The sequence below is a fragment of the Eumetopias jubatus genome, unplaced genomic scaffold, assembly GCF_037043125.1.
Source record: "Eumetopias jubatus isolate StellerSeaLion01/CBP00866 unplaced genomic scaffold, mEumJub1_p1.0 scaffold_4, whole genome shotgun sequence".
Lineage (NCBI taxonomy): Eukaryota > Metazoa > Chordata > Mammalia > Carnivora > Otariidae > Eumetopias > Eumetopias jubatus.
Window position 1 is genome coordinate 149,394,540 of NW_028274810.1, and position 12,213 is coordinate 149,406,752.

Below are 12,213 nucleotides of genomic sequence, written 5' to 3' on the forward strand. Positions count from 1 at the left end.
CTTTTGGTTTTGGCAGTCCAGTATGATGACAGGCAACAACCTTGCCTTACAGGCCATGTGGAAAACTTATATCAGATCTTAAAATCAGTTAGTCATGATGTGTCTCAGGGTGAAAGTTACAATTTCTAAAAAATGTGAAGCCACAAGAAAGAAAGGAAAAATAATACTGAACAGAAGAGAATAAGGACAGAGTTTGGATTCTTATTTGGTTGCTTTTGGAGTAATAAAAAGTATACCTTTCCTTAGGCATATTGCCTAGTTAAAAACCATGTTTAGAAGACCAAAGTTTGGCTGGTGAGGTCTTTGAGTGAAGGACTGGGAACATTCTTGAGTTCTTTCTGTTTGAGGAATCTCATGTATTTGCAGCTTTGAATCAGAACCATTAAAATGTTAATATCTAGTTATCCTGGCATTTGCCCAAACATATCTTTCCCATGCATATAATAAAAGTGAAAGCTATACTTTTTTTCTATCATTTAATACCTATAAATGGAGAAGATTATAATAAAGTGGAGCAGTTAAAGAAATAGAATTACCATGAGCTTCTTTTGAGATGTTGACTTGTGTGTTCCTCTGGATGAGGTATCGCGAAGCTTCTGGAAGACTGGGTTGTTCCCTAAAGAGAAGAAGCTGGCCTTTAGTGATCCCATTCTACTAGGCTTATAACTGGATATTGTCCAATGATCCTTTCTGGCTGGAAAGACATGATTTTAACAGACTGGTAACTAATCACTTTTATTCTCTGGTTTATTCACAGGAGTTTCAATACAGAAAACGACAATGATGCAAGCCCAGCTGCATTGCTTGTGTCTCCTTATACTGTATTTGGTAAGAGGATGTTCTTTATTTATTTACTAGAATATTTTCTGACATTTTCTACCTCATACCAGGGTAACAATGATTATTATGACTTTAAAAAAGTCTATCAAAATTAAATTATATACAAAGGACCCGTAGTTTGCCCAGTGAAATGGCTACAAGTCATATGTCTATCCTTCAACCAGGGAGCTACTTTTTCTCAGCTCTTAAAAGCCAGTACCACTTAATGGATAAGGTTTAAAACAAATCTGTCTATTCATATTTAGACCTTCATGTATAGCTCAGGAAATCTGGAAAGAAAGGTATACTGAAGCATATATTAGTCTTTGTATACAGTATATATGTATATATAGTCTATGTATATGTGTATATATTAGTTTATGTCCCTTAATCTTGACTTTTTTTTTTTACTTTGACTGTGAAAAATTACCACTGAAATATTAAGAAAAGCATTTTCTCTATTTTCAACCCTGCTCTGCTCTGTGCTTTTCTTCCCATATATGGTTTGGAGTTTTCTGGCCAGAGTTGTCTTTAGCCATTTGTTAAGCCAACCCTCTCAATTGACAGGCTTCTACAAGTTGGAGTTGGATGGAACCCGGAGAGATCCAGCCCTCGATCTTGGGTAGATAGTGGGGTGCCAATGCTGTTTTATTCATGAGGCTCATAAAAGATCATATACTGACCCAACAATCTGTTGTATTATGAAGCAAGATTATGGGGAAGCGTTTGCTTTCTCCTTAGAAGGAAGTTACTAGATCTTCACACCTCAGATCTTGGTTCCTTTCTTCGGGGACCCCAAAATAACATCAAATTCTGAGTTCCTGAGAGCCCTCTAGGACCCTCACAGTTCAGAATATTTACAGAATGAAATAGACCAAACTTGTAAACCTAACCAGAGCCTTCTTCTTGGGGGAGGAGAGGAAGCTACAGTTCAAATTTTATGGGCAAGGTGCCTCTGCACAGACACGGGGCTCAAAACTTGTCACTAGGACTATGTAAGGACTAGGTCAAACATCTCCTCTTGACTTCTCTCCTCTTCTCATTCTTCAAATGCCCTTTGCTATCTATATTATCACAGGGTGGTAGTGAAGTCAGACCTGGGTACAAAACTGGCACTGCCACTTCCTAGTGATAGGAGCTTGGGTGGAGTTACTTAAGCTCTGAACCTCAGTTTTCTGCCCTGTGGAATGGATCTCATTAGAGTACTTGCCTTATTGGTAGTTGTGGCAATTAAATGAGATAATGCATTTATAAAGCCCTTGGATCAGTGACAGGCACAGTCTAAGCACTGGATAAATATTGGCTATTCTTATTACTGGCTGTTACTACTACTGCATTTATTGGGCCCAGCATGGAGCCCAATGCGGGACTTGAATTTACGACTCTGAGATTAAGACCTGAGCTGAAATCAAGAGTCAGACACTTAACTGACTGAGTCACCCAGGCACCCCTTACTATAGCATTTTAAATATTCAGTGTCTACGCTCATATGGACTTTGACTTCCATGAGGATGACTATATTTTAGTCATGTTTGTAGCCTCTGCACATAGCACCATGCTAGGAGTAGGGTAGAAATTAAATATATAATTTTGGACTTACATTAGGAGACAACGAGATCTAAGAGAAGATTCTGTCATGATAATTTGATATTAGTGGGCTTATCTTGTCTGAGAATGGGACATGCATAATTTTTTTTCCTGGATAAAAGGTGGGATATAATGTTTCCTTCTCTCCAATCTCAGCCCAGTGGGACTTCTACCTAGAGTAAGAAATAGTGCCCCAACCCCTGCTGGCAGCAAGAGCCTTGTCCAGGAGATAGCCACGTGCACAGCTGTGTCTGGTTGGGGGGGGGGTTGCTACCTGTGTGGTGGGATTTCAGGGGCATTAGGATGGAGGCACTTCTATCTCCTGCCTCCACCCACCCCTGCTTCCAGACCCTCTCCTGTGAAGACTGGAAGTTTGGTTGGAGCTTTCCTTCAGCATAAGGCTTTATTCAGCAGAGATAGCGATGTGAGGTGATTGCCAGTCATTTATCCCATACTGCCAGTGGTTCTCCTGTCCTTTTCTGAGCACTGGTTCCCAAAAGGGGGTGAGAAACATTGCATGAATATACTGCAAGGGCCCTGAAGAGAAAGTAAGTGAGTGATCCGGGTTTGGGAAAGTGTGCTGAATAAGGAGGCAGAGAAATCAAGGAGAAGCCACCTACTCGAGAGTTTTGCCTGGGATTATACTTTTTCTAGAAGGAAAAGAGTTTGGCATAAATACTATCTATCCCTGCAGAGAAGTCTTGCTGGAAAATACGATGAGGACGGCTACCAGGCAGGCACATCTGGCAGCTGCGTGTGTCCTTTGCTGGCCTGGAAGGCAGGGTAGCATTGTGGCTTGGAATTGGGGCTTGGTGGTCCAACAGAGCTGGCTTCATCCCACATTATCTGTCTCCGCTGTGGGACTACTCTGGAGACACGTTCCTGATCTTGTTGAGGATCAGAAGAAATGATATGTGTGTTGCGGCGGGGGAGGGGGGTCTAGTCCCACAGCTGTTGCACAGGAAACATTAAAAAATGTCAGTTCCCTTCCCTTCCCTCCCCTTCCTATTACCTCTTTGTGCAAGATGGTGAGCATTATCCCCCCACCTCCTGCATGGACCCTCTTTTCCTTTCACCAGTTCCCCCACACTGTCTTTCCCAGTTCTGGCAGTATGGCTTGATGACTCATGACATGCACATGCATTTTGAAATCTTTATAGCCCCAATAACCATGTTAATGACACAAAGGGAGATTTGCTGCCCTGTTATGAGAACCCAACTTTGAACCTTGCCACTGAGATAGACTGACTAATGGGGGTTTCGTCTGGATGCCATCACTGGTGTGAACTGCTGAAAACTGGCCCTTACTGACGTGAGCACAAAGTTGATGAAGGCAGTTTGTTGTTAAGTAGAGGCCTTACAGAAAGCACCATCCTTGTCTTGTACCAACCATGGTGGTGCCTGGACATCTGCCTCCACTTCTTGTGTCCTTTCCTCCAGAGAAGACGTGGAAAAGGAGTATGAGGGAGAAAGAGCTCCCAGAGGAAGATAGTCCTTAAAAGGAATTGATGAGCTAGAAGTCTATAAAATTATTGTGTCAGTTAAGAATGCTTTCAGTAAGATCTGTACTTCTGAAACAAATAATGCAACATATATTAAGAAAAAAGAAAAAGAAGAAGATAGCAGGAGGGGAAGAATGAAGGGGAGTAAGTCAGAGGGGGAGACGAACCATGAGAGACGATGGACTCTGAAAAACGAACTGAGGGTTCTAGAGGGGAGGAGGGTGGGGGGATCGGTTAGCCTGGTGATGGGTATTAAAGAGGGCACATACTGCGTGGAGCACTGGGTGTTATGCACAAACAATGAATCATGGAACACTACATCAAAAACTAATGATGTAATATATGGTGATTAACATAACAATAAAAAAATAAAAAAAAAAAGAATGCTTTCAGTATAGGCAACAGGAAGTTCAACTTTGGAGCAGCTCTAATAAGGAGAAGTTTCTTTTCCTCAGAAAGCAAGAAGCCTAAAGTGGGCAGCCCAAGGCAGGTTTTGCATTTCTGTGATGTGACCAGAGACTTGAGCTTCTTTCTCTTTGCTCCCCAATTTTTTGAGCTGGTTTGTCCCCTCATGGTTTCATGACAACCACCACAGCCATAGACATGAGGTCTATTGTCTGAGCAAGAACAACAGAGAAGAGGGTGGCAAATCCAGCCACATCTGTCTTTTTTCATTGGGAAAATAAAAGCTTGACCAGGACGCCCCCAGCGGATTTCACTTTTTGTTTCATGAGCCAAAACTGGGCCACTTGGCTGCCCTGATGGCTGCAGGGGAGTCTGGGAAAGAGACCTCTTGGCTTCCCAAGGGAGAGAGGTGGGCGATGGCTGGGGGCAGCTAGTCCATGGGCCTGCTACAACTCTGAGGGTGAGGAGACCAGGTTCCAAAAGCCCTCTGTGTTTTCATTTGCCAGATAACTGGTATCAAGTTAATCGAGATTCAGTGAACCAAGGGGCATGGTGGAAGCCTTTTCCCCATACTCTTATCCCGATTATTATTCTCAGTATGTCCATCCCAAGAGTGTACTTGCTTTCCCTAAAGAAGTGGAAAAAACCAAATTCTCTTCCCCCTAGTTCTTCTTACTTTCTTGGTTTTGCCTCTCCAGCTCCCAAACCATCTACTTCTCATATTATACTTTTGATCCTAACCTTATCCCACCCCTGGTTTCTACGCAAGTTGTAGACCTGAAGAATCACACAAGAAGGAGGGGACACCAGCTTTGGGTATGGGTGCTAAGTCCCTCATTCTAGAGGGTGCCCTTTGCGGGTGGGCTGATGGCTGGCTGTCCCCGCGTGTGCCGCATGTTGTGCTCAGCTTCCTTTAGAGGGACAGTCGTGGTGGAAGATGGAGGGATGGCAGGGGCTACAGTAGGCTCCCCATCCTCCTGGGCTGGGGACAAGTGGGAGTCACACCCTCCTGCACATCCTTGATGCTCTTGTTTTCCTGCCAGATTGTGCCGGCCATTTTTGCTCCCTCTGGTGGGTAGTGGGGCACCGTGGCTGAGAGCACCCATCGCAGTCATAGGTTCGACCCATCCCAACCTGGGCAAATTGCTTCACCTCTCAGCATCTTAGTCTCATTTCCTGTAAAACAGAGCTAACTGTAAGAATTTGTCCCCAAGTTGTTGTCAGGATTAACTGCTCAGGACTGAGCTCAGCACATACTGATTTCTCTTCTCCCTGTCACAGCCACCACGTACTGCTATCCCAGCCTGGATTTGGGGGTCTGCAGAGGCTGCTTGCCTCTCAAATTCAGGGGCTTTGGGCTTTAGAAACATCATAGGGCTACTGCTTAAAGTAAACATTTTGTTCTTTTTTTTTTTCCCTACATGAGTATAGATTGCTAATCAAATGTTAATACAGGAAGTGTTTCTTGAAGTCACAGTTCAAATTCAGATTCAGATTTGACTAAAATGTACCATGTAATGGTGTGCCGAGTAAGCACTGGACTCAACACATCTACATATTTCTCTCCCTTATAAATTCAGTTGTCCTTGAGGTGACTAAACTGTAGGGTGCTGGCAATCTGCCAGAAATGTTCTTATAAACTAACTGGAGTAGAGGAGAGGTGTTTTAAGAAGCTGGTATAAAACTGTGTGGTGTTTGGAAGGCAGAGTGGCACTGTGGGAAGATAGAAACTTTGGTTCAGTCAGACCCCCCTGTGTGTGCCCTGTCAGCCACTTGTGGAATTTACTCTGGGCAAGTAGCTTCACCTCCGTGAGCCTCACTTGTAACATGGGAGTGTTAATATTCTCCCCATAAGGTGATTGCTGGAATGGTCAAATGAGAAAGACAGTGTAAGGCTCATGGTAAGCCATCTTGACATAGTAGAAGCTCAAGAATATAAAAAATCTCTTTCTACCTGTTTTGACTACATTTTGCATTGTTTTGAGTTAGGTTAGACTCTTGTGTTTCATATATCAGTCCCAGAAGCCTTAATAAAATCAGCAAGAGGCACGTGTATATTCATAATGATGGGTATGCCAATTTTTCTCTTTGTCTTTCCTTTTTTAACAGACAACTGGATATAGCCAACAGGGGAAGTTTAGTGGACCCCTGGAACCCAAGACATTTTCTATTTTTGAAGGCCAAGAAGCAAGTCAAGTCATATTCCAGGTAATGGCTCCTCTTGATCACTGTTATCTTGATTTTACAGGCTCTTGCAGTGGACTTTACTCCTCAATCTACTGTATAGCAGGAAATAAAATAGAGGCATGGCAGATCTCATTATCAAGAATGATTTCAGAAGCTAAGTTAAACAGCGAGATGGGAGGCCTTGGTCTTGTGAGGGGTTGTGCATGACATTCTCATTCAGACTTCTTCAACTGTGTCTGGGGGGAGTGCTTCCTTCCCTGGGGTGGGGAGCTTGGTACCTATAGATTCTGCTTCTCCGCCAGGGTGGGAAGGGAACAAGCTTCTGGAGTGGAATGGCCACCTGTCTGTCCAATGAGCATGCTGCTAGAAGCATTGGAAGTTGCAGGTTCTTTGGAGTAGCACTGGAATGGTGTGCTTTTCCTTAGTACCTCCTCTGAAGCCATCCCTGGGCCCTTGCCTATGGGTTGGCCATGCTGGGAGGTGGTCATCTTCTGTAGTTAGATAACTGAGAAAAGCATCAGACTGAGGGGTGGCCTGTAGATGGGAATAAGAGACTCCAGCTATAAAGGACACTAAAAAGATCCTGGAAATATAATGGGGAGGGAGAAAAACATACTCCTGCATTTACCAGAAATCTTCTGGGGGAGCCTACTTGGCCTTGGAGTGGTTGAGGATGGTTTGATGAGCCTTTGGGGTGTGCCCATGACCCCCACCCCATGTACTGTGGGAGCAATGGAGGGTTCCTGAACACCTGCCCTGTGCTGCCAGAGGGAAAAGCATGTACCAAGGACGGGCAGTATCGAATAGGTGTTCTGTGAGCACAGGTCCACATTCCAGTGAACAGAATCAGGACCACATGGGGGCAATCCCAAAGTTGCAAACCTCACAGACCTAGAAACTGGCTGGATAGGATGATTTCAGTCTCGGAGGATCCCATTCCTTGGGTTGCTTTACTTCTTTTTCTGTTCTTTTTCCATTAGCCACCCTACAAAACCTGTCTCTTTTTGGCCAGTTGTCATGGCTGAACATTTCTTATTTATGGGTGAGTGTGTTGGAGTAGAGGAGTGGGAGATGAAGGGGATTTCCTTCCTAAGATCTCAGAATCTCTGTGGTAGAAAAGACCTAGGAGACTTTTGGTACCAACCACTTGTTTTTTAGATAAGGAAACTGAGGCTTAAATAAGTTAATAGCAGAGCTGAGATTAGAAAACAGGTCTCGTGACTCCTAGTCAAGCATACCATGCCTTCTCCATCTTTGTAAGTGGAGAGGATGCAGCAAACCTAGTAGTAAGATGCACTTTGAACTCTTCATTACAGTGGTGGGGAGGAGTTGTACAGATCCCTTCCTTTAGCACCACTCGAAGTATTCTTGCCTGGAGTTTGGGAGACACAAAGCCAGCTCATTGCCCCATGAGACTGGTCCTTGGGTTGGTAAGAGATCTTAAAAAACAGAACAACAACAAAAAAGAACTAAACAGCCACAGACTTCTTTCATTGAGGATTTACAACTAGCTCAGTACCCTAGGGGTTTCCAGATCATTATACAAATCAGAGCTAGGTCATTTTTTCCCTTTCTAATGAGATTTAGCTTACACACCGTAAAGTCTACCCTTTTAAAATGTACAAATCATGGATTTTTAATATATCACAAAGATGTGCAACTATCACCACTATCGAGTTCCAGAACATTTTCATGAGCCTCAGAGAAACCTGTATCTATTAACAGTCCCCGTTCTCTCTTCCCAGCCCCTGGTAAACACAGATCTACTTTCGGTATCTGTAGATTTGCCTATCTGGACGTTTAATGTAAATAGAGTCATACATGTGGGCTTTTGTGTGTGGTTTCTTTTACTTAGCATGTTTTCAAAGTTCATCTGTATTGTAGCAGGTATTAATACTTTATTCCCTTTTTGTAGCTGAATAATATTCCATTGTATGGATATATACCACATTTTGAATGGCCATTTATCAATTGATGGACATTTATGGCTATGATGAATAATGCTATTATGGACAATCATGTACAACTTTTTGTGAGGACATATGTTTTCAACTCTTTTGTATATATACCTAGGAGTGGAATTGCTGGATCATAGTTAATTCAATGCTTAACTTGTCGAAGAACCGTAAAACTGTTCTTCAAAGCAACTAAACTAGTTTACATTCTTACCAGCATTGTATACAGGTTCCAATTTCCCTACATCCTTGCCAATGCTTGTTATTATCTGTGTTTTTTATTACAGCTATCCTTGTGGGGGTGAAATGGTATTATTTTTTTCTTTTCGCTTTGGGTTTCCATTTCCCTAATGACTAATGATGTTGAGTATCTTCTCATGTGCTTATTGGCTATTTGTATATCTTCTTTGGAGAGATCTTTTGCCTATTTTTTAATTGGGTTGTTTGTCTTTTATTGTTGTAAGAGCTCTTTATAGATTCTGCATACAAGCTCCTTATCAGATATGTGATTTGCAAATATTTTCTCACATTCTATGGATTTTCGTCTCATTTTCTTGATAGTGCCATTTGAAGCACAAAGGCTTTTAATTTTGATGGGATGTTTTTCCATTTATTTAGATCTTCTTTAATTTTTTTCAACAATGTTTTATAGTTTTCACTTTACAAGTATTGTATTTCTTTGGTTAAATTTATCCTGAAGTATGTTACTCTTTTCGATCGTGTTAAAAATGAAATTGTTTTCTTAATATCATTTTTAGATTGTTCTTTGCTTGCATGTGGAAATACAATTGATTTTTTTATATTGATATTTTATTCTGCAACCTTATTGGACTTGTTTATTAGCAGTAATAAATTTTTTAGATTCCTTAGGATTTTTCATATATAAAATCATGTCATCTGTGAATAGGGTAGTTTTACTTCTTTCTTTCTAATCTGGATGCTTTTTATTTCTTTTTCTTGCCTAGGACCTTGAGTACAGTGGCAAGATTGGGAATTCTTTTCTTGTTTCTAATCTTTTGGGGGAAAGCTTTTATTCTTTCACCATTAATTATAAGGTTAGCTGTGGGTTTTTCTTAAAAGCCCTTTATCAGGTTGAGGAAATTCCCTTCCCTTTTTTTTTTTTTTTATTATGTTCAGTTAGCCAGCATATAGTAGTACATCATAAGTTTTTGTTGTAGTGTTCAATGATTCATTAGTTGCATGTAACACCTAGTGCTCATCCCACACATGCCCTCCTTAATACCCATCACCCGGTTACCCCACTCCCCCACCGCCCTCCCTTCTGTAACCCTCAGTTTGTTCCCCAGAGTCCAGAGACTCTCATGGTTTGTCTCCCTCTTTGATTTCTTCCCATTCAGTTTTCCCTCCCTTCCCCTGTGGTCCTCTGCACTATTCTTTATGTTCCACATATGAGTGAAACCATATGATAATTGTCTTTCTCTGATTGACTTATTTCATTTAGCATAATCCCCTCCAGTTCCGTGCATGTTGATGCAAATGGTGGGTATTCATTCTTTCTGATGGCTTAGTAATATTTCAGTATATATATATATGTATCGCATCTTTAGCCATTCTTCTGTTGAAGGGCTTCTCAGTTCCTTCCACAGTTTGGCTATTGTGGACATTGCTGCTTATGAACATTGGGGTGCATGTGCCCCTTCTTTTCACTACATCTGTATCTTTGCACTACTAGGTATTTAACTCAAAGATACAGAGGAAATTACTTTTTATTCCTAATTTGTTGAATATTCTTTTTTAATCAAGAAAGAATGTTGGATTTTGTCAAATGATTTCCTGCCTCTATTGAGATATTCATTTGGTTTTGTCCTTTATTCTATCAACATAGGGTATTAAATTAATTGACTTTAGTATATTGAACCAGCCTCATATTCTGGTATAAATTCTACATGGTCATGGTATATAATTGTTTTTATATGTGGCTAGATTCAGTTTCCTAGTATTTTGTTGAAGATTTTTGCATCTATATTCATAAGAAATAGTGGTCTGTGGTTTTTTTGGGTTGTATCTTCTGATTGCATGTCAGGGTGATACTGTCCTCCCAGAATGAATTGGGAAGTATTCCTTACTCTACTTTTTGGTAGCATCTGTGAAGATTTGGTGTTATTTTTTCTTAGAATTCACCAGTAAAGCCAACTGGTACTGAGCTTTCCTTTGTGTAAGTTTTTAATTACTAATTCAATCTCTTTACTTGTTATAGTTTTATTCAGATTTCCTATTTGTTTTTTAGTTAATTTTGACAGTTTCTGCCTGTCTAAGAATTCATCCATTTCACTGATGTCTAATTCATGGGGGAAATAATTACTTATCATATTCTCATTAAACCCTTTTTATCTCTGTAAGGTTGGTAGCGATGTTCCCTTTTATATTCCTGATTTCAGTTATTTCAATCTTGTTTTTTTCTTATTTTTAATTATTGTTAAAAATTTATTAATTTATTTTATATAAAGAGAGTGAGCACAAGCAAGGGGATAGGCAGAGGGAGAGGGAGAGTCAAACAGACTCCTGCTGAGTGCAGAGCCTGATGCAGGGTTCAATCTCAGGACTGAGATCATGACCTGAGCTGAAATCAAGAGCTGGATGCTTAACCAACTGAGCCACCCAGGCGGCCCTATATTGGAGATTTTCAATGCCCCCTAGGGTCATCTTACTTCCCAGATGAACTATTTAAGTATTTTGGTCAGCTTCTTGTTTGTATCAGCTGTTATCACTGCCTCAGGTAGCTGCAATGTTAAACAATTGCTGATGATTATTTTTGACAAATTCCCTAAGAGAAAAACCGTTTGCAGTGAGTGAACTCTGAGGTCAGATAAAGACAAGCCATTTGAGTAGGTGTTTCCAGGGAACTCCAGATAGGTCAGATAATAGCAGTTGTCTGGGAATGGGGATTTTGGGAAACTCCAAACCCTTTCCGCCCCCTCCATAGTCCTGAGGCTCTGAGGCTGTTGGATTTCAAGGTTAATGCATATCTTGAGAAAAGACAACGGAATTAGGGCAAGTCAAACTAATAACAAAACTTGGTTCTTATTGAAAGTAATTTTCTTAATTAAACACTTCTTGGATCTTGCAAGCATTTGGTTAATTTCCGAGGTTCTGAAAAAGCTGATATTTATTTATAATTTTTCTTTCCAGTTTCTCATTGCTTTTATGGAGGAAAAGTTCTTTTTTCGATCCTTATTCCATCTTTCCCATTGATATCCTTAAAACACAAAATAGTAACACTTTTCTTTATTACATAAACAACATAATATCAACAACAAACACAAAAAAGTATTCACTCACAGTTCTACCCACTTAGCACATTAACTAGTTTTTTTTCCCATATCTTGCCCACTGACATGAATGCTTTTGGTACTGTTACAATCATAGTTTAGATTTACTCTTATAGTCTCCTTTTGTTACTTTCTGTAATTTTTTTCTTATGCTGCTTCATAATTTATAGAATGAACATTTTAATGATTAATGTTCTATCAACTTTATGTGCTGTAATAATATTATCACCTTTAGTTTTTGTTCATTAGGAGTTTTCAACTTTCCAGCATTGTAAATAAGGCTACTTATACTACAAGCATGTAGTTTATTGTTGGAGAAATATTTCCTTAGGATAAATTCTGTTAAGTGATGTTTGCTATCAAAGACTACATTCTATGCCTCAGGTGATTTCCAAAGGGAAATTTGTGCTAATTTACACTTCCATCAATAATACATGTGTTTCTTTATGTCCCGTACAACATTGGCTG

General features: G+C 40.5%; 1 protein-coding gene across 6 annotated transcripts in view; it reads left to right on the plus strand.

Moving 5' to 3' along the window:
• Positions 1–780: 780 nt before the first annotated feature.
• The window catches only part of CDH17 (cadherin 17), a 53,753-nt gene continuing 42,320 nt past the window's right edge, over positions 781–12,213 (plus strand). For all 6 annotated transcript variants that reach the window (XM_028111316.2, XM_088023118.1, XM_088023121.1 and 3 more), the window contains exons 1-2: positions 781–828; positions 6,423–6,521. In XM_028111316.2, coding sequence (XP_027967117.2) covers positions 781–828; positions 6,423–6,521 — 147 coding nt within the window. The remainder of the gene's footprint in view (positions 829–6,422; positions 6,522–12,213) is intronic.